At 45.9% G+C, this 22446-nt stretch overlaps 1 protein-coding gene across 3 annotated transcripts in view; it reads left to right on the top strand.

Annotated features, from left to right (window-relative positions):
* Positions 1 to 22446, top strand: part of ESRRB (estrogen related receptor beta) — a 332439-nt gene that overhangs the window by 270663 nt on the left and 39330 nt on the right. For 2 of the 3 annotated variants that reach the window (XM_066627522.1, XM_066627512.1), the window contains 2 exons: positions 1274 to 1683; positions 9483 to 9599. The exons of the other annotated variant lie outside the window; for it this stretch is intronic. In XM_066627522.1, the coding sequence (XP_066483619.1) occupies positions 1287 to 1683; positions 9483 to 9599 (514 nt within the window). In that variant the 5' untranslated portion in view covers positions 1274 to 1286. The remainder of the gene's footprint in view (positions 1 to 1273; positions 1684 to 9482; positions 9600 to 22446) is intronic. 3 annotated transcript variants of the gene reach the window in all.

Genomic DNA, 22446 nt, shown 5'->3' on the forward strand with positions numbered 1-22446 from the left:
TTTGTACTCATTTTGGATTGGGCTATCCAAACAATGAATGTGTTTTTGGGCTATCCAAGCAATGAATGTGCCATTTTTTTCAAGGTGGCGCTTTGATTGGAATGAGGATAGTGGCCTCAACATGGCAGTGAATTCTTTAATATTTGCATGTGTTTGGTGAAGTCCTTTCTCTTTTTCTATCCTGAATCTATTGCCCATCAATTTCATTGGTTCAACCAGTTCCATTGGTTCTCGTGTAGTGAGAAAAGGTGACAAATTTCTGTTCACTTTTAGTACATCATACATAATTGCATAACCCTCAGGATGTTTTCCATTAGTCATTTTTTCTTTAATAAAAGCCCCAAATCCTGTTTCTTTTCCTGACCCATTATTGTTCTAATGCTCCCTATGCTCAAAAAATAATAAGTCCTTAAAAAGATTAAAAGGTTACACCAAAGGCTGCTGCTGCCCAGAATTCTTTCATTTCATTTCTCTCTAATCCACATCCAAGAAATGCTGTTTGCCCAATCTTCCATCCTGGTTTTAACCTAATGGTAGCCAACAATTTTGCAGATCTAAACTACAGTGGGCCCTCAGTATTACTTGGTATGAATCCATTCCAAGACCCACTACAGACCCACAGCAGATAGTGAAATCTATGGGGAGGCGTGGCCTGTGCAGTGGTGCAATTACTTATGTGAGGGCCATGCATGGCCTCCTGACCTCCTCAGAAGCCTCCTGGACATGACTGGACATGACTGGAAGGCACTTCAGGTTCATGTTGGCAAACCGGAAGCGCCTTCCAGTCACATTTGGGAGGCCTTCTGAGGAGTGTGAAGGCTGCGGAGATCCATTATCTCATGTAAAACTAGTATGGTTCTTTCTCATCTCACTCAAGAGGCTTAACACTCCCACAAAATGGGGTTTTCCCACCCCTTCTTCCATGCTGCTGATTCCAGAACGCCAATCCTGAGAACTAGGGGATTCTCAGGAATAGTGTGTGATGTGATGTGGGTGTGTTACTGACAGAGGTAAGGGAGCCAGTGGACATCACTCCCTCTTGTGTGAGCAGAAGAGCCATTCTACTTGTGCAAACCCTTCTCTGGATTCATCCCCAAAACTCTAGGGTTTGAATTTGAGATACATTGTAGTGGTGAAGGATGTACATGAATGAATGAATGGATGATGATTATTATTTAGCCCTCAGTTCATGATTTGGTCTAATAGGTCTAATTCCAGTGATGTATGGTCCTTCTGTCTCCTCATGTGATTTCCTGTGATTTTTTGCCCACAGGCTGTTAGGAAGGATGTCCACAGATGAGCGGCACCTCACCTCTAGTTGTGGATCCTTCATCAAGACTGAGCCATCCAGCCCATCCTCTGGCATTGACGCCATCAGCCACCACAGTCCAAGTGGTTCTTCTGATGCTAGCGGTGGTTATGGCATAACCATAGGAGGCCACCCCAATGGCCTGGACTCACCACCCATGTTCAGCAGTGGAGGGATTGGTGGCGGGCCTTGTCGCAAGCGGTACGACGACTGTGCCAGTGCCATCATGGAAGACTCGCCTACCAAATGCGAGTATATGCTCAACGCCATCCCCAAGAGGCTATGTCTAGTGTGTGGGGACATTGCATCTGGATACCACTATGGAGTGGCCTCCTGTGAAGCATGCAAAGCCTTCTTCAAAAGAACAATTCAAGGTATGACGTGAGGGTGGGAGTGATGTAGGTGAGGTGGCAGTCATGGCAGACTGCTGGTCTCCTTGATCTTCGGGCAGAGGCTACTGTGTGCTTATGTAAGCAGGGTTCTGAATCACTAACCCCAGAGTTGACATTTTTGAGAATTCAAGACTTTTGGAATTTGTCTGGGGCAATTAGGGTGTGTGTGTGTGTGCTGACACAAATTTTGGTGATAAGAACTGAATCTTATCACAGAGACTTGATTATTGCCAGGTACAGAATCCTTACACTGCCCGTGTAAGGATTCTGTACACTAAACCTCAGCTGCCCGTGAAAGATTAAACCTTCAGATTCAACTGTTCTCATTAGACACAGGCATTTAAGGCTGTAGTTCCCATTTTAAAATTTTTCATTGAAATCTTATCATTCTCATTCATTCTGCCAATTTTTACCAGTCAGTAACTTCCAAAGCATGTGCACAACACATGCACAGACATAACCGCCTAGATCTTAGTTTCATGTGCATATCGGTAGGTGAACACACAACACTCCTCTACGCACCATTCCACAAATGGGAAAGACCAGGAATATTAACCAGAAAGGTCAAGTGTACTGCATTTACTTCAAAAGCCCCCTTGATTCTTATGAAGTGAATGAAGTAGACATGTGGGATGGAGGCTCATTTTATGTTATCTCAGACTGGTTCACTTAGTCCTGATTATTCCTTGCAGTTGTGGATGTTAAAATCTGAACAAGCATTGCAGAGGGAAATCCTACATGAGCCTCTGTAGGGTAGATTATTATGCTATTTAATTCCATTGATTGTATTCATCCTTCTTTATGGTATGCAAATTAGCATCCTCCATACTCCAGCCCTCCTCATGCCCCAGTTAAATGAAGCTCTAAAGCTCTTCCTTTCTCATTATATTCAATTGGAAACACAGAACACAGTATTTCCAAGGCTTATCAGAGGGCAGAACGACACTTTATTCCATGATTCTGCTTTCTCTTTCTCAGAAAAAGTTCCTGTAGGTGGCTTTGATGATACAGAGGATTGGGGTATACTGTGGATAGAAGAGCTATTTAACTCTTTTGTCCTCTCAAAATCATCCCTGAACTGCTTTACTCCTCCTGAGATAAAAGATACTAGACTATAGTATAAACCTGTGCACATCTACTCAGAAGTGTGTCCCACAGAATCCAATGGGACTTGGGTAATTGTGTGTAGGATTGCATCCTTAGTCTTACCTTATGCTAAAAATAAGACATGTGGCTAGCATTTGAAAATTCTGTGCTAATTTTGCTTGATAAGCACTTGATGATTTGCTGACTTCACCATAAATCTGTTTTTGACAAGTGAAGCTTGTGCCATGATTTCTGCATTGGTGAGAGAAGCTGCACTTGCCAAATTTTTCCCTTCTTCACAACTATAAATGGTACAGCTGCCTTGTTCTATACACAATCAATAGCCCTTGATGTGGCCTCCAGATAGCTCTTGTTACATGTGCGTGTCCTGACCTGCTCAACCCTGGCTCTTGATCCGAAGTGCTGACTCAGAGACTGGAGGGAGCAACACCTTCAAGTGGGCTTCTTCTAGAATTCTCTCCATCTCCATTAGCCTGCTGTTCAAAATACCTGTGCTTGTGTGATGCTTTAAACATTTTCCTGCATTTTTAGAAATGCTCCCTTCTCCATCTGGATGCTTCAAAGTCGCCTCCTCCCTATGGCAGCAGCAGTGATTGCAGTGGATTAGTGCGCATCTTAAACACTGCACCTGTTCACAGAGAAGGCAAATGTGCAACCACCATATCATTTGAATTAAACAGCCACATTTGCAGGGACTATTATTCAAGTTAAAACAGCTGTTGCCCCCATTACATGGTGCATTAAGTACAAGTTCAAAAAGCCTGCCTTGGAGACACAAAGATGTTCTTAAGCTCTGTCTGTACCAGCAGGTTTTCATGCCTCACCCTACTGGATTTGCACAAGGAGGGGCACAGTCCACACCATGTTTCATACACTTGTAAGAGCTGCACTTCCTGGTCTTCACATGCAGAAAAATGCAGCTTGTCAAAGAGGAAAAAATATTTCATATGATTGGTGCAGCACTGTGCCTTTTAGTGGCCCTTCTCCTGTCCTTTCTCTTCAGCACTGAAGGCTGGTCTCTTTTAAACAATTTCTGCCCAACGTTGCATATATGCAACAGGGATCAAATGTTTACACCTGTGGGCTGGTCGGAAATGGGTTAAAGTGGTCCTGACTTTGCACACTTACAACCTGCACTTGTGAATCTAGTCCCATTGCCAAGTTTACCTGCTTGTAAAAGCTAGCACCCATGCAGACTGCAATAACATAGTTGAACCATGGCAAAAGCCCATTGGTCCATCTAGTTCAGTTCTGTCTGCACTGGTTGACAACCTCTCTCCAGGGTTTCAGGCAAGGGTCTCTCCCAGCCCTACCTGGAGATGCCAGACATTGAATCGGGGACCCTCTGCATGCCAGACATGTACTCTACCACTAAACTACAACCCTACCTCTAGGATCAATGGTCAGTGGACACTCTGAAAGTTTCCGTTTAAACTCTGGCCTTACTACATCATATGCTTCTTAGCAATGATTTCCATTTCAAAACTAGAAACTGGGTGATTGAAGATATAGAAAGCAGAGTTTTAATAGTGCTCCTCAAGCTATGATACAGAGCTAGGACTTTCCTCTCAACTAGGGCCAGTAAATTCATAAGGCTGACTGAAGCAATAGCTTAGTGGCAATAGCATCACTGTCTGTCTACTTGCCTCCACTGCTTCCCCTTATTCTTCCTCTCCCTGGAATGAAAAAGAAAGAGGGGGGCAGAGAGGAAGAGGAAATGTGGAGGGAAGGAGTGTGCTAAGGTAGGACGTTGGAGGGTAGGAGGAGCAGAGGCTGGCAAATCACTAGAAAAATGAGGGCAGCATTTGGTATGCTGCCTCAGGTATCAGGAAGTAGCCACCCTGCACCCCACAGTAGCCAACATCCATCATTTCACTGTCGTAGGTGTTGTCTGCAGTCAAATGCTGCTGAGTCCTGCCAAAGAGGGAGTGTTTGAACAAAAATGGATCAAAGTGCTATTTTGGGGGTCCCTTTCAGAATGAAGCTGGGAATGTGGGTGGCCATACCTGGGCTCAGGCCTGGTGTACGTGTTCTCTGTCACAGGGCACCTGCAGTCTCGTGCTGGAGATGGAATAGGATATTCCTGTTGGAATGGAATAGAATAGGAGATTCTGCTCTGCTGATCAGGCAAAGGCAGAAAGGGAGGCTCTTAGTATCTATCTCTATCAATGCAGATTCATGACCTAGGTAGCTTTCTAGATTAGACTCCAGCCTTATATCAAGAAGCTCTAAATCAGGGGTGCCCAAACCCCGGCCCTGGGGCCACTTGCGGCCCTCAAGGCCTCTCAATGCGTCCCGCAGGGAGCCCCCAGTCTCCAATGAGCCACTGGCCCTCCAGAGAGTTGTTTGAGCCCGCACTAGCTCAGTGCAACTGCTGTCAGCGTGAGGGCGACTGTTTGACCTCTCGTGTGAGCTGTGGGATGAGGGCTCCCTCCACTGCTTGTTGTTTCACATCTGTGATGCAGCAGTGGCAGCAAAGGAAAGGCTGGCCTTGCTTTGTGCAAGGCCTTTTATAGGCCTTGAGCTGTTGCAAGACTTTCATTCATTTATATAAGTTCATCTTTAATATATTCATTTATGTAAACTTATGTAAATTTATTCAAATTTTAAATGTAAATTAATTATTTTTTTCCCTGGCCCCCAACACAGTGTCAGAGAGCTGATGTGGCCCTCCTGCCAAAAACTTTGGACATCCCCGCTCTAAATCATTGAGCTGGTTCTTGGAAAAGTTTTGTTTCTTAGTTATATGTAGTGGGATACAGTGATTTCACCTGCTCAGACACAGGTTTGAATATGCCCACATGCATACAACCTAAGCTGCTCATTGGCATGCACAGCTTCCTCCTCTGGCTGTTGAAGACACCCTTGAGCTCTTTCAGTTGTTGCTCCCTGCCTGCTTGCCTGATTGCCCCTGGTCCGTGGTGACTGAAGTGGCAGCCTGACTGCCAGCCGGTGGAAGGCTGCTGGAATCCAGATGAGTTAATCTCATCACTTTATCACAGGGCACTTACAGAAATTGCAAGGCAGTGTGAGTGACTCTGTTCTGCTGGCAGCCAGCCTCAGGACCCATAAAAGAAATTGAGAGATCCGGCAGGCGGAAAAAACAAAACTAGCAGGGCAGAGAACTTTGCTAACATTTTGAAGGCAGTATCTTATCTTGCATGGGTGTTGCTTCAAGTAAGGTTGATTGTGTCATTATCTCCCTAGGAGGTCCTTGCAGCTGAAGGCTATCAGCCCTTGTGGCAGCATGTTGCCCTTTCTGAATTCAAGCCCAATTTAAGGTGCCATGTAGTCCGATGGCCTTCGGATTTTTGAGGGTCCGTTTGTACCTTCCTTCCAGACAACAAGGTCTCTGAAACCGGTGGCATTATAATGCCACTGCAGTGGTTTTTGCTTTAATCAGCACATGATGATCTTGAATTAGAGTCTGATGAGCAAATGTGTCTTTGATGCAGAGTTTGATGCATGGATGTGCAGGTCACACTGCAGCATTGCTGGTTGATCTTTTATGCTAGAGGTGGGCAAACTTTCAACCTTAGGGATGCGAGACCTTTAACAATTGTAAAGAAGTGGGTGTTTCGACAGGTGCAGCTTGTCATCTTCCAGTTTGACAATTGTTAAACGTCAAGGACCCCTAAAGTTGAAAGTTTGCCCGCCCCATTTTATGCTTTTAAAAAAAATAAAATTCTTATCTGAAGTGGTGTAAGTCTAAACTTTGCAGGAATGGTGGCTTTGCACTTGAGAATTAGACTGGAAGATAAAAAGGCAAGAATACAGGAAGGAGAGCCCAATCCTGAGCTTGACGCACTGGCTTATTGCCAGCACACACTGTCGCTAACGTGCCATAAGGTACGTTTGCAAGTCCTAATGCCGGGTGAGTGCCCATGCTAGCTCGGTGCTGGATGGCGCTGGAATAGCGCCCGGCCTCTACTGCTTGGCAGTGGGGGAGGAGGTGGAGAAGAGGAGTTCTGGGAAGGGGGGAGGTGGGCAGAGGGCGGGGACAGGGCAAGGGGAGGCGTGATGGGGAGGCGGAGACAGGGCAGGGGGAGGTGTGCCAGAGGAGGGAGTGGAGAGGTGGGGAGGCGGGACCAGTGGAGCAGTGCTGCATGGATCCAGAGCCTTCATGTCAGGCTCAGCACCTGACAGGAAGGCTCTTACCTCACCGCCAACCTTTTGGTCAGTGGTGAATCAAGTAGCCCCATTGTGGGGCTACTCCCTTTACCCAGGGGAAGGGGATGAAAGTCGAGGTGCCACCCGCGGCTGCCGTGGGTGCACAGGATGTGGCAGCAGCCGTTTTCGGTGCCACCGCAGCCGTGCGCCACAGGAGCTCAGGATTGGTCTCTGAGTCATCTACTCTCTTTTTAAAATAGGTTTTTCTGTTCCCTTATGTGTGGGACGCTGCAGGCGGACAGGGAATTTTGTTTTTGTAAATCTGTGACTGGATGGAAGTACATGCCTTGCAAGTGCAGTTTGTTTATTAACTAGAGATCAAGCTTGAATTTCAATTTCCAGCTTTTAGAGATACTTGATACTTCTCTGCCATTGAAATTCAGGTGCTGTGCAGTGCCTGTGCCAACACTGAATAGAAGCAGCTGGTTCGAACCTACACAATGTCTGTGTCTTGAATCTAACCATGCGATTGCAGGGCTGGGTGCCTGTGGAAAGGCAGTGGAGAAAGGTGACCATCATGTCAGTGATGACTGTCAGGATATGGGACTTAAGAGATAAGAATCTGAAGGAGAAACCATTTCCCAGAGGGCATGCAGACTCCGAGTCAGAATGTCTTGGATTTACAGGGTTCCTAAATATACTTCTATGTTTTACTCATTCTTCTGGCCACTTTGGCATTGTGATCATTGTGTTTTTGGTCTTTTAAAGAATTCCAGGAGCTGTTTCAGTTGCTTTATAATCCTTCTCTCATACCGGAATTAGAAGCAAAGCCTATTGTGGCACTGCTGCTACAAATGGCAGCTGGTGGTGGGTTTTCAACTTTCTTCCTTGTGTGTAAAAGAATGTGTGGCATGACGTTATCATGCTATGTATTGCTTCTTTTCTCTGGAAGCATCCAGAACGTGGTGTGGAAGCAGGGAAGTAAAGCTAGGTAATGACTTCACCTTGCATGTTACAAGTTTCAGGGAATGGAGAGGGAACAGAAAAGGGTTGCCGTTTTTGATAGTTACGCTTGTGATCAGTGTCGCATCCTGTTTCAGCATCATGCATCCACCCAAAGATCATGCAAAGTAGATTGCCAGTGACTGAAGAGGTGTTCTGCTGAGGTTGAGAGACAGTTTTGTACAAATTATACTAACTAGTTGACTGTGTATAAATAAACTAGGTTCAAGACCATATACACTAGACTGCACTGAATAAGTTCTTCATATACAGGTTGAGCTTCCCTTATCCGGAATTCCGATATCCAAAGTATTTCAAAAACCATAATTTTTTTTTTTAGTGCTGGCATGACACCACAAATTCCCCACCTGACTTCATGTGATTGGTCACACAAAAATATTAAAAATATTGTGTAAAATTACCTTCAGGCTATGTGCATAAAGTGTACATGAAGCATAAATGAATTTTGTGTTTAGACTTGGGTCCCATTCTCAAAGTATCTCATTAGGTATATGCAAGTATTCCAAAATACTGAAAAATCCACTATCCAAAACATATCTGGTTCTAAGCTGTTCAGATAAGGAATGTCCAACCTGTAATACTTTTGAAAGACATGACTATCTTTTTGAGACTGGAAGCAGGGCTAGCCCATCCACATGGCCAACTGGTGGTTGTTTCAAGCAGCAGATTGGATGGGGGATGTGCCCTTCTCTGCCTGCTTACCTCTGCTGTTCCTCTTTCTTCTCTCATTCCCTGGATTGGAAAAGAGAGAGAGAGAGAGAGAGAGAGAGAGAGAGAGAGAGAGAGAGAATGTGAAGGGGGGAGCTCTGAGAGTGAAAGCACTTTGGAGAGTGAAAGGATCAGGAGGCTGGGACATCATCGAGTACAGCAAGACAGCAGTTGGCATGTCTCCTCAGGTGCAAGGAGGTCTTCTGTAACAAATCCTAGCCTTCACTGTCAATGCTCCTCTTCTCCCACCTTGCTCCCATCAACTTAGCCCTGCTGTTCATCGATTCCTGACCACTCCATCTCCCCCACCTTGTTCGTCTAATGTAGTTTGTAACCTCAGGGCAGGCACCTTGCCATTTTTATGGTATCTCAGAAGATGGTACCGTCAACATGCCTCAGGGCATCTTACACACAAAGCTTGAACTGCCCGTGAGCCTCTTGCACTAGTTATGTGAGTGTGATCACTGTTAATTTGTCAGGAATGCATTTTTACCTGTGAGTTCCTGTACTTTTTCCTCCATTGGTGGGAAGCAGCTGATGGCAAAAGCAACCTAGAGTGAATTACTTCCTACTCTAGTAGTGCACTTTGGCCCATTCATATATGATGCTGCCACGCTTGTAGTGCACCTGCTTCAGCCAATATCGGCTGGCATGTTGTGATAAATACATGAAAGGGCCATTGCATGCTGTAAGTGACTCAAAGATGGTTCCAGCAGATAGACCCTGGTTCCATTTTGTTCACAGGGCACAGCTTCTTCAGGCATCCTTGCACAGCAGCTGTTCTCATTTGTCTTTGAAGCAGACCTTAGTGATCACCTCTCTTGTGTTTGCAGGGAACATTGAATACAGCTGTCCTGCTACCAATGAGTGTGAAATCACAAAACGGAGGCGCAAGTCCTGCCAGGCATGTCGCTTTATGAAGTGCCTCAAAGTGGGGATGCTGAAGGAAGGTAAGGAGAAGTAGTCATTGCCTTCGGACAACTGCCAGCTCCTGAAAAATACCTCTCAACAAGGCCAGATGTTGTGTTGAGATAGAGAAAGGGGCTCAGAGGGATTAGGATTTGGGGTTACCTCGGGTGGCATGTTGACCAACCACTTTGTTCTAGTGGAATCAGTGATGTTGTCAGTCAGACCAGGGCCCAGGGTGGAGTGACATGATGATGCCGTCACATCACCTCCCCCCCCCCCCCGGTTTCCTCACATCACCTTCCTATCTCTGAAATGGCTTTGATTTGGAGCCAGGTGGAGGCGTGGGCATATAGGAGGGCTCCACAACACTCTGCTCACCGCTCTGAACACTTGAGCGGCAATCACTGAGCTGCTTCCCCCTCCCCCAGTGGAGAGCCCAGGTAACTTCCAGATTGCTGGGGGGGGGGGGATGCCCCAGCCACGCTATACCACTGAGTGGAATTCAGCTTCAAACCTGAATGAAAATGTTAAGTAAGACTAAACTAACCCTGATCATCCTTGCTTTTCCCACCTTTCCTCTCTAGAACTGTGCTGTCCTTAATAGACATGTTCAAATTGAACCCTGGGATACCTTGGTCAGGTATACCAGTAGCCAGTTATGCAACACTCCTGACTTCTGGTATAGGGATGGTCTGTATTGCAGAGGCAGAGCACCTGCTTTGCATGCAGAAGGTCTCAGGTTCAATCCCTGGCATATCTCCAGGTAAGCTGAAAAGACCCTGTCTGAAACTTTGAAGAGTGTAGAAAATACTGAACTAGATGGACAAATGTTCTGGTTCAGTACAAGGCAGCTTGATATGTTCATCTTCCATGAATCTGATACCAATACCAGGTTGCTGGGGGGCTTGGCACAAAGTGCTGCACTGGGGCCTCCCTGGTGCCCTCCACCTGCCTCCTGATAGTGCATTGGGTGCTTGCACAAGCACCATATTGAGGGTACAGGAGTCTGCCTTACTCAGTGGGCTGTTTGATGGATATGGGCCACCAGCTAATGTCTGCCCTTGGCTTATCAGGCCACCCCTCAAACTACTAACATGTGAATAGATGAAAAAAGCATGAAAATCATTCCTGTTTGTTGCAAGTCAGTGTAGACAATAATGAGCTTGATGGACCAAGAATCTGACTCAACAGAAGGCATAATTGGTGAGGGAATCGCTTTGAATGTATTGGCCATCAGTCAAATCTTGCTTTATTGTGGCTCTGGCTATAACCTGGAACATGGCCGTCACTGAATCCACTAGGGAGGACACATTTGCAATCCAAACAGCATTGTCTCTTTGCTAAATGGAGGGATTTGTTCCCTCAATCATATCTGCACATCTGACCAATTTTCTAGGCAGGTCACCATTCACTTTGCCTGCTTCTGAACCCTTTTGTGTTCAGTACATGATAAACGATTGCAGAAGGATATGATGCTGATGCTCAGTAATTTTTGTCAAACCAGGGATCAACACGGAAGGCAAACAGTAACAATTGTGTGCATGACCATAAAGTGATGGCTGTCTATGGCTGCTAGCTATGAGCCCATTGGCTAGAACCAGACTGCTGGCGCATAACATTAAAAAGGTGGCAGAGCAGCTTTTAAACTGATCCCTGGGGGAAGGCCGACAGGAGCCGAGGGGCATCCGGTTCGGGACTCCTCATCCCTATGGGATGAGGATGGGGAGGTTAGAGAACAACAAGACAAAGGCAGGGTAGGAGAAGAAATTGGGAAAGGTAGGGTGATGGGATGTGATAGACGGTTTGGCACAATGAGAGGATGCGGGGACAAAGGAGCGAATAAGCAGCCCATCCTGGGGCATTCCGTGTATAAATGCTTTTATGCAAATGCCCGAAGTCTACGAGCAAAGGTGGGAGAACTGGAATGTCTGGTGACAAGGGAAAATATTGACATAGTGGGCATAACGGAAACCTGGTGGAATGCGGAGAATCAGTGGGATACCGCAATCCCGGGCTATAAACTCTACAGGAGGGACAGGCAGGGGCGTGTTGGAGGTGGGGTGGCCCTTTATGTTAAGGAAGGGATAGAATCCAGCAAAGTAGAGATTGAAGGTGGGTCCGACTCCACCGTAGAACCTCTGTGGGTTAAATTACCAGGCTTGTGCAGCAATGTAATACTGGGGGCGTGCTATCGTCCTCCAGACCAGAAATCTGATGGGGACCTTGAAATGAGGAAACAGATCAGGGAGGTGACAAGGAAGGGCAGGGTTGTAATCATGGGGGACTTCAATTATCCTCATATTGACTGGGTCAATTTGTGTTCTGGTCACGATAAGGAAACCAGATTTCTTGACGTGCTAAATGACTGTGGCTTAGATCAGCTAGTCAAGGAGCCCACCAGAGGACAGGTGACTCTGGATTTAATTTTGTGCGGTACGCAGGACCTGGTTAGAGATGTAAACGTTACTGAGCCATTGGGGAACAGTGATCATGCTGCGATCCGTTTTGACGTGCACGTTGGGGGAAGAATACCAGGCAAATCTCTAACAAAAACCCTTGACTTCCGACGGGCGGACTTCCCTCAAATGAGGAGGCTGGTTAGGAGGAGGTTGAAAGGGAGGGTAAAAAGAGTCCAGTCTCTCCAGAGTGCATGGAGTCTGCTTAAAACAACAGTAATAGAGGCCCAGCAGAGGTGTATACCACAAAGAAAGAAGGGTTCCACTAAATCCAGGAGAGTGCCCGCATGGCTAACCAGCCAAGTTAGAGAGGCTGTGAAGGGCAAGGAAGCTTCCTTCCGTAAATGGAAGTCTTGCCCTGATGAAGAGAATAAAAAGGAACATAAACTGTGGCAAAAGAAATGTAAGAAGGTGATAGGGGAGGCCAAGCGAGACTATGAGGAACGCATGGCCAGCAACATTAAGGGGAATAATAAAAGCTTCTTCAAATATGTTAGAAGCAGGAAACCCGCCAGAGAAGCGGTTGGCCCTCTGGATGGTGAGGGAGGGAAAGGGGAGATAAAAGGAGACTTAGAGATGGCAGAGAAATTAAATGAGTTCTTTGCATCTGTCTTCACGGCAGAAGACCTCGGGCAGATACCGCTGCCCGAACGGCCCCTCCTAACCGAGGAGTTAAGTCAGATAGAGGTTAAAAGAGAAGATGTTTCAGACCTCATTGATAAATTAAAGATCAATAAGTCACCGGGCCCTGATGGCATACACCCAAGGGTTATTAAGGAATTGAAGAATGAAGTTGCAGATCTCTTGACTAAGGTATGCAACTTGTCCCTCAAAACAGCCACGGTACCAGAAGATTGGAGGATAGCAAATGTCACGCCTATTTTTAAAAAGGGAAAGAGGGGGGACCCGGGAAACTATAGGCCGGTCAGCCTAACATCCATACCGGGTAAGATGGTGGAATGCCTCATCAAAGATAGGATCTCAAAACACATAGACGAACAGGCCTTGCTGAGGGAGAGTCAGCATGGCTTCTGTAAGGGTAAGTCTTGCCTCACGAACCTTATAGAATTCTTTGAAAAGGTCAACAGGCATGTGGATGCGGGAGAACCCGTGGACATTATATATCTGGACTTTCAGAAGGCATTTGACACGGTCCCTCACCAAAGGCTACTGAAAAAACTCCACAGTCAGGGAATTAGAGGACAGGTCCTCTCGTGGATTGATAACTGGTTGGAGGCCAGGAAGCAGAGAGTGGGTGTCAATGGGCAATTTTCACAATGGAGAGAGGTGAAAAGCGGTGTGCCCCAAGGATCTGTCCTGGGACCGGTGCTTTTCAACCTCTTCATAAATGACCTGGAGACAGGGTTGAGCAGTGAAGTGGCTAAGTTTGCAGACGACACCAAACTTTTCCGAGTGGTAAAGACCAGAAGTGATTGTGAGGAGCTCCAGAAGGATCTCTCCAGACTGGCAGAATGGGCAGCAAAATGGCAGATGCGCTTCAATGTCAGTAAGTGTAAAGTCATGCACATTGGGGCAAAAAATCAAAACTTTAGATATAGGCTGATGGGTTCTGAGCTGTCTGTGACAGATCAGGAGAGAGATCTTGGGGTGGTGGTGGACAGGTCGATGAAAGTGTCGACCCAATGTGCGGCGGCAGTGAAGAAGGCCAATTCTATGCTTGGGATCATTAGGAAGGGTATTGAGAACAAAACGGCTAATATTATAATGCCGTTGTACAAATTGATGGTAAGGCCACACCTGGAGTATTGTGTCCAGTTCTGGTCGCCGCATCTCAAAAAAGACATAGTGGAAATGGAAAAGGTGCAAAAGAGAGCGACTAAGCTGATTACGGGGCTGGGGCACCTTCCTTATGAGGAAAGGCTACGGCGTTTGGGCCTCTTCAGCCTAGAAAAGAGACGCTTGAGGGGGGACATGATTGAGACATACAAAATTATGCAGGGGATGGACAGAGTGGATAGGGAGATGCTCTTTACACTCTCACATAATACCAGAACCAGGGGACATCCACTAAAATTGAGTGTTGGGCGGGTTAGGACAGACAAAAGAAAATATTTCTTTACTCAGCGCGTGGTCAGTCTGTGGAACTCCTTGCCACAGGATGTGGTGCTGGCGTCTAGCCTAGACGCCTTTAAAAGGGGATTGGACGAGTTTCTGGAGGAAAAATCCATTATGGGGTACAAGCCATGATGTGTATGCGCAACCTCCTGATTTTAGGAATGGGTTAAGTCAGAATGCCAGATGTAGGGGAGAGCACCAGGACGAGGTCTCTTGTTATCTGGTGTGCTCCCTGGGGCATTTGGTGGGCCGCTGTGAGATACAGGAAGCTGGACTAGATGGGCCTATGGCCTGATCCAGTGGGGCTGTTCTTATGTTCTTATGTTCTTAACAAGGAAGGAGAAAAGGCTCAATCCAGTTCCTTGCTTAGGACTTAGTGCCCTGCTCTTAGAACTGTCTCAGGACACTTTATGAACATAGGAAGCTGCCTTCTACAGAGTCAGACATTGGTCCACCAAGTATTGTGCTGCTGGGGTTTCAGACTGGGGGTCTTTCTCCAGGCCACCTCGATTGAACACATGCCATTCCTACACGTAGATCCACTCTACACAGGAAACAATGCCATGTGTGAAGTCAGGGCCTTTGAGATGAATTTTATCAGTGAGAATGATGTTTCATTTGGGCCCTTTCGGGAGGTACAAAGTTTCTTTTGGGCCCCTTCCGTTCTCCATTGGATCATAATTTCACACGATCATTGGATCATAATTTCTGTTAATTATTTATAAAACTATGTGGGCTTACACAAAATGTGAATGCTAGTCTTCACACAATATAAGCAAACATTTTCTGAGTTCCCAGGTACGATGTACCCCCTGTACCCCCCTTCTTGGGTCATGGTAAGATAGGAAAATGTAAGATCCAAGGAAATTTTTGTGTCCCACCTGGGCCCCCTTTTTGACCCTGGGGCCCAGGTGCAGTTTTCCCCTGCACCTCCCTCATGGGCCCTGTGTGAGGTGGCCTTCCCTTCCTGTTCTTTACAGATGATTGATAACAAAAAAGATAGAATGAGGAAGCTCACATTCTTCTTTCAGCATTTATTTTATAAAACCTCACAGAAAGGGTTCTGTGTTGCACGTTCCTTTATGTATCAAGCAGAACTGTTTATTGAATGCTTGAAGTGTTTACAGTAAACACCCTCCAGTAATGGGATCCCCTCAGTCCTCTCACAAGTACAAAGAAAGTTTGATCATAGTCCATTTGTTCTGAGAGGAGATCAGCATCTCTGGGTGTCGAGAGACCTTTGTCCCTGAGCAGGTGGTCTCCTTTGCCCTGTATGCTCAGCCTACTGTCTCACTCAGCCTATTGATCTGCTGGATGTTGTCTGAACAGTGCTTGGCTCATCCCCCTCTGCTCCTTCTCCCCCCTTCCCCTCATCCATTCAAGGTGTGCCATGGGGAATTCAGTGGCAATTAAACACATTCTTATGGATTGGCTTCAAAGCTTTGTTTCCTCAGGTTCCCCTTGGAATGGAAGGATGGGGTCAGGGAGGAAAGGTAGCATTTGTAACTCTCTGCATCAGTGTACTTGGGAAAGCGCAGCTGCTTGAGACTAACCCACTGAAACACTATCAGCTGTAGAGTGCTTCGGGCCAGCACATTTCAGCCAAAGCAGGCAGACTGCCATTGTCAGAGCCAGAAATGAATTGGAAGCTGCAGTGTTTTCCTCTGAGATGTTGCAAGAGTGATAAAAGCTAGTGCTGGTAGTAATGTAGATTTTAAACCGTTTTGCCCTTTGATTGCCAGATTCTATCTGTGGTTAAATCTTTCTCTCTCAACCACAGCTCTCCTGACATTGGTGAGGTCAGACCCATGACCCTCCATGACCTTGCTTTAGATTAGGAAGATGATGGATTCAGGGAGAGAGATTAGCCTGCTTTGAAGGTGGATGAATTGCTTACTGATGTGTTGTCCTCTGGAAATACCAATGGCAGAAAGGATGCATCTGTCCTGGTCCCTTGGATATTTTTGTAGTTCTTTCCCTCTGTTGCTCTTTTCCTTTTAACACTAGATAACATTTATTCTGGTATGTTTTCATTAAGTCTAGTTAGGACACAGGTTTTTTTTTCCTCCCATATGTAATTGGTTGTTTTGCTGTTGAACTTCAAAATAGTCAACCCTAGAGTTGTGCTTTTTCAAATGTGGATTGTGTAAATTGCACATATAGTAGCATTATTTGTCTAACTGTAAAAGATGTGTTTGAGGATAATTGCATGGTCTGATGCAATTGGCCAGGACTCCAGATTGCTGCTTCCAGTTTAGAGAAGAGTGACATCTAGTCAGCCCCCTACACCATCTCTCTGTGTCCACACCTGTAGCATTGATATCATACTGATTATGGTAGACCACAGCTGCGATACAAGGACATCTGCAAGAGGGATCTGAAGGCCTTAGGAGTGGACCTCAACAGGTGGGAAACCCTGGCCTCTGAGCAGCCTGCTTGGAGGCAGGCTGTGCAGCATGGTCTTTCCCAGTTTGAAGAGACACTTGGCCAACAGTCTGAGGCAAAGAGGCAAAGAAGGAAGGCCCACAGCCAGGGAGACAGACCAGGGACAGACTGCACTTGCTCCAGGTGTGGAAGGGATTGTCACTCCCGAATCGGCCTTTTCAGCCACACTAGATGCTGTTCCAGAACCACCATTCAAAGCGCGATACCATAGTCTTTCGAGACTGAAGGTTGCCAACATACTGATTAGTCAGACAATTACTGGGCATTGTGGCAAATGCCTGCCTGCCCTGTGTCTCTTCCTGCAGTGCTCCCCCAGTAACATCTAGTCATGCAGTTTATGATGTGAGTTTCTCCACCCCAAAAGTAGCAGCCAGTGAAGTGGAGCAGGAAAATTATCTGGGCAATGATATCACATTTCATGTAACATATTACCAGACTGAAAAGAGAGAGATGGAGGAGGAGACTTGGGACTGCTGCTTTTAGGGGCACTGATGAGTGTGTCATTAACATCTACTTCCAGTCAATAATAACCTACATAGGTATCTGCAAAGCTGTGAACTATAGTTACTGTTTTAACACTAATGAGATATTCAGTGATCATGAGAGTACTGACAGTAATATTTTGAAAATAATAATAAATGTTAGGTTGTAAGCACTTTGGGGACAGAGAACCTTTTTCATTTTTTTCCTATGTACTTCGTGAACTTTGTTGAAAAGCGTTATTTAATTATTCCTAATAATAAATACTGTGAATTCAGTCAATGCAATTGTATAAACATTGAAATCAATTCAGCAATGGGAAGAAAAACGGTTTTTTAGTATTTGGTCTCCAAGGAATCAGTAGTTTTCTGGGTAGAGCAAATCCATAATTGTTTGACTTTCTGCACAGATTTGCAGAATTGGCCGGGGATTTTAGCTTATAAAGAGTTTGCTGGGTTTTTTTCCCCCTTCCTCTGGTTCCTATGATTCCATTAGATCATCCACTCCATCTCCCGGTCAATGCAGGATTGTTCCCATTTGCACATTTGATGGTCTTGTTTTCAGGTCAGCTTTAGAACTTCCCAGTAAAGGGACTTCCCTTGTGAGGTATCTCTTGTGTTTTCACTGCTCAGAAGTGATAGTCAAGCAAATATTCAGATTTTGTTTTCATTCCAGAATCTCTTCCACCATATTCCACCCCTATAGCCATCTTCTCTGATTGTACAAAATTATCCTGCTTATATTCAAAAATGTTGGAAGTACCCACGCCATTTACAAAATCTAAGGAGTTTGGCAGTCAAATCCTACGCTTGCTCAGGGCTATAGCAGTGCTGAAATGGTGACAGTTAGATCCTACGGGTGCCAGGCTAGTGCCAGAAGTATACCTGGGATTTTCTCCCTTACCCCGGGTAACAACACCGCGGTGCCAGTGGGTCTCCTCAGATCTATGCCTGCTTGTTAGGCTGCCTGGACCGGGAGGGAGCATAGATATGGTGGCACAGCCTGCTGCTGTCTCCACCTGGCTCCCAGACCCAATCCTCCCCTCCCCATGCCCAGTTCTGCCCTCCCCCTGCCTTCTCCTGAAAAGCCACACCAGCGGCTGGCTTACAGCCAGTGACTACATGGAATCCTCTTCCTGCAGCTGAGACCTAGAGCTGGCACTCCTCTCTCTCCAGGTGCCACAAATGTGCTTTACGGCACATTTGTGACACCCAGTGCCAGCAGTACTCTCATACTGCCAGTGCTGTGGAGCTCAGGATCGGGCTCTGAGTGACAGTAGAATCATTAGAGTTATCTTTGTCATTTTTAATAGTACTTTGGATTCTGTTTTTTTAGTTTTTATCCTGATTCTGTCTTGTAACGAACTAAAATCAATCATATAAAATAATGTTTTGTCAAAACAATTTTGTTGAAAATACTAAGGAAACTACTGATCTTATCAAAACATTGTGAAGATCCAGTGCTTAACGCAATTTAAAATTCAACTAAATTATCTGAGATCTTTGACCAATAACTGCATATGGATCTCATTTAATTAAGAACATGAGAAGAGCCCTGCTGGACAGTGGCGTCACTAGGGTTCACGTCACCTGGTGTGGGAGACCAGCACGTCACCCCCATGCAGTGGGCGGGGCAACACTCCAGGTGGTGGGCGTGGTGATCTACCATCGCCACACCCCACCCCCACTGGTTTTTTGGCTGTACCTTTTGACAGAATAAAGATATTTCAACGCAGTTTTTTTCATTGCATTCTGCATGAAATTACACATTGATTGACATATAACATGATGGTATTATTTTTACAAACTGTGATTTTAGTGATTTTGGTCACTAGTGGTGTCACCTCCCCCCAGAGTGTCAACTTACGAACACCTTATTGGAGCAGTTCTCAAACTTTTAGCTCTGGGACCCTCTTTTTAGAATGACAGGACCCATCATATAGCAAATTAAAATAAATAATTATAAATAATTAAAGTAAAACAAATAATTAAATAAGGGGAAGCCAGCTCTGTTCCATCAAGTGAATTTTCTCTGTAGCCTGCCTGCAGTAACACTCCCCCCCCCCCAAAAAAAAAGAATCAGTAAGATTTTCATCCCTACCCAGTACCCAGTTCAATTTAAGTTCTTATATTTCAAGCATATCACTATCAGGACCCACCTAGCTTTACAAGTCTGAGAGCCCAATCCTATGCCTGTCTACTCAGAGTAAGTAAGTCCCATTATAGTCAGTGGGGCTTACTCTGAGGAATGTGTTGATAGGATTGCAACTTAAAACAGAAAAAAAATTCACCTTACCCTGTTTCATTCTTTTTACCGGGGGGTCTGCCTTCTGGAGCATTTGTTGAGCTCTAGTTGCATCAAATCATCAAACCATTCTGGTGGCCTAACATTTCCCTTTGCCTGACCTGCCCAGGAGCCAAGGCATGTTTGCTTACTCGGGAGTAAATGCGACCATGTAGCTTAGTTTCGCTTTCCATAGGGCTCAATACATTCGCCAGCTTGGAGGGAGGGAGCTCCTTCTCAGGTGTTTTTGGGGGGCTGCATTCATTGGATCAGGACCATTCTGGTGTCATTGGATTCCTCTCAGCCTGCCCTTTCAGATGAACGTACTAAGGCAAGTTCACCTACTCATGAGTAAATGTGCGATATGGTTCGGTTTCACTTTCCATTGGGCTCTATGCATTTTTTGTTTTCCGGTTTTTTTCCAGTAACGTTTGATAGAAAGGAGATATTTCACTCTGGTTTTTTGCATTGCATTCTGCTGGAAATTCCACATCCAACGGTATATAACATGATGTGGTTACTCCTAACCAGTGCAATTTTAGCGCGTCACCCCCCTAGTGCGTGTCACCCCCCTCTTGCATGTCACCCGGTGCGGCCCGCACCCCCTGCACCTTCCTAGCGACGCCACTGCCGCTGGATCAGGCCAAAGGCCCATCTAGTCCAGCTTCCTGTATCTCACAATGGCCCACCAAATCCTTCAGGGAACACAGAAGACAACAGACACAACCTGCATCCTGGTGCACTCCCCTGCATCTGGCAATCTGAGGCAGCCTACCTCTAAAACCAGGAGCTTGCACAAACCTATCATGGCTTGTAACCCATGATGAACTTTTCCTCCAGAAATCTGTCCAATCCCCTCTTAAAGGTATCTAGGCAAGATGCCATCACTACGTCCTGTGGCATGGAGTTCCACAGACTAATTACATGCTGGGTAAAGAAATATTTTCTTTTGTCTGTCCTAACTCTCCCAACACTCAACTTCAGTGGATGTCCTCTGGTTCTGGTGTTATGTGAGAGGGAAAAGAGCGTCTCTCTGTCCACTCTATACATCCCCTGCACAATTTACACAATTATACAATAACACAATAATAACACAGTTATTGGATTGTGATCATAACTTGGGACGTGTATATAGTCTAACAGCCCAATCCTATCCTTCCCCCCCCCCCCCACTGGTGGAGCTATGCAAAAAATGGATGCACTGTCTCCAGTGGAGGAGGGTGGTTTAGGAAGTTTTGGAGGGGAAAGGGGATTTAAATCCCCAACACCTCCATAAGCTTCCTGCTCCGGAATGGGTCTCCTCAAACCTGTGCCAACGATTTCACTGGAGCAAGTTCAAGGGGAGAAAAGGGGTTAGGAGGTTGCTCACAGAGGAGATGGGACCTGGCACACACCATCACTGCCAGATCCACTCCCTCCCCACCTATTTTCGCCCCTCCCCACCCCATTCCACCCTCCCCCTTCTGTCTCCCCTGCTGGCTTACCAGCTGTGGCAGGTGGCCAGTGATTCCCTAAAGCATGTTGAAAGGCTCCAGTCTTCCCGCCAGCACTCAGGCAGCACACTAGTGTGTGCACTGCCAGAGCGTGCTTTACGTGTGCTTTGCAGCAGTCACTGCCAGTGGAATAGTCGTTCCATTGATGCCCGGGGAACCAACAAGATTGGGCTGTACGTCAGCTTGGAGTAAGGTCAGAAGTGTCATCCTGAGCATCATTGCATGCCAGATGGGTCCAATAAAGGTCTTTTAAGCTGCTTTAAGGTTAATATTTCTTTGTACCTTGCAATTTATGTAGAGTTCACTGGTATTGGAATCATGGCTCAATATGAATCCAGTAAGCCCCAAAACCAGGTTGCTTAATTGCAGCATTGGATACTGCAAATTCAGGGAATAACTGTGTCCACCTCAAAATGACTCACTGAGTGCTGCCGGTTATAAGTTTAGGGGCCATTACTAGCTCTGGAACAGAGGCGACACCTGTACCCAAACTAGGTTGAGGGGTTTGAAGGGAGAGCGAGCAGCAGGATACCCAAACAACCTCAGGCCTCTCAACCTCCTCCATTCCCAGCAGATTGTGGCTAGTGCTCACACACTAATAAAATGTTCTTGGTATCCCAAAAGGGAAAGAAGAAAAATAATATACATTTTTCACATTTATATGCTGTATATTGTTATTCAGTGATTTTCAACTTTTTTCATCTCAGGGCACACTGGCAAGGCACTAAAATGGTCAAGGCATACCATCAGTTTTTGACAATTGACAAGGTCAATGGGGGTTCACATCCCCCAATGGCCCTACTAATAAATGACCCTCTCCCAAATTCCCACGGAATACCTTGGGACCATTCATGGCACACCAATGTGCCATGGCACAGAGATTGAAAGTGGCTGTTTTTATCCCTTCATTGAGATATACATAGCTACTCTCTGGCCTTTTATCTTTATAACAACCCTGTGAGGTAGGTTGGACTGAGAGATGGTGATGGGCCCAAGGTAACCCAGTAAGCTTCATAGCTGAGTGAGAATTTGAATGCAGGTCTTCCTGGTTCAAGTCCCATATTTTAACCACAGCACCATACTGGCTCTCATGAGATAAGCACCGGCAAATAGGGGCTGTCCTTGGTAAACAGGGACAACTGGAGCTTGCGCTTCTGGTGAACTGAAGGGAAAAAAAGTTAGGCTCTAAAGGGACACTTTAAGCCTATGAAAGCTTATCCCTGTGATGCACACAGCACTGGGGGTTTGTTATGGCAATGCAGAAAGTGAATGAGAAACAGAGGCAGGAAGGGAGCAGAGCGAGCGATCAATATGTTTCTCAGATATCCTGGCCACTTTGCTTAAGAGAGCCCTAATCGATGTAGTGCAGCCAAGGGAATGAATGTGCACTGGGCCATCTCAGTTTCTTCCATCATGACACTGCAAAGTGGAAACTCACTGAGATAACTACAACATGTGGATAAAACACTATGGAAAACTACCCATGTAAAACCTGATATACGAGGTTATCGTATAAGCCAAGAGCGCATGTATTCAACGCGTTAGCCTTTTAACTTGTAGTTTTCATCCTTTTCCCAACACATCACAGTTATATCAATTTGGCATCCTTGTTCATTGTCCCAGGAGGAAAGCTGTAGAGGGAGAGGATTCAGATC

The sequence above is a fragment of the Tiliqua scincoides genome, chromosome 1 (assembly GCF_035046505.1).
Source record: "Tiliqua scincoides isolate rTilSci1 chromosome 1, rTilSci1.hap2, whole genome shotgun sequence".
NCBI lineage: Eukaryota > Metazoa > Chordata > Lepidosauria > Squamata > Scincidae > Tiliqua > Tiliqua scincoides.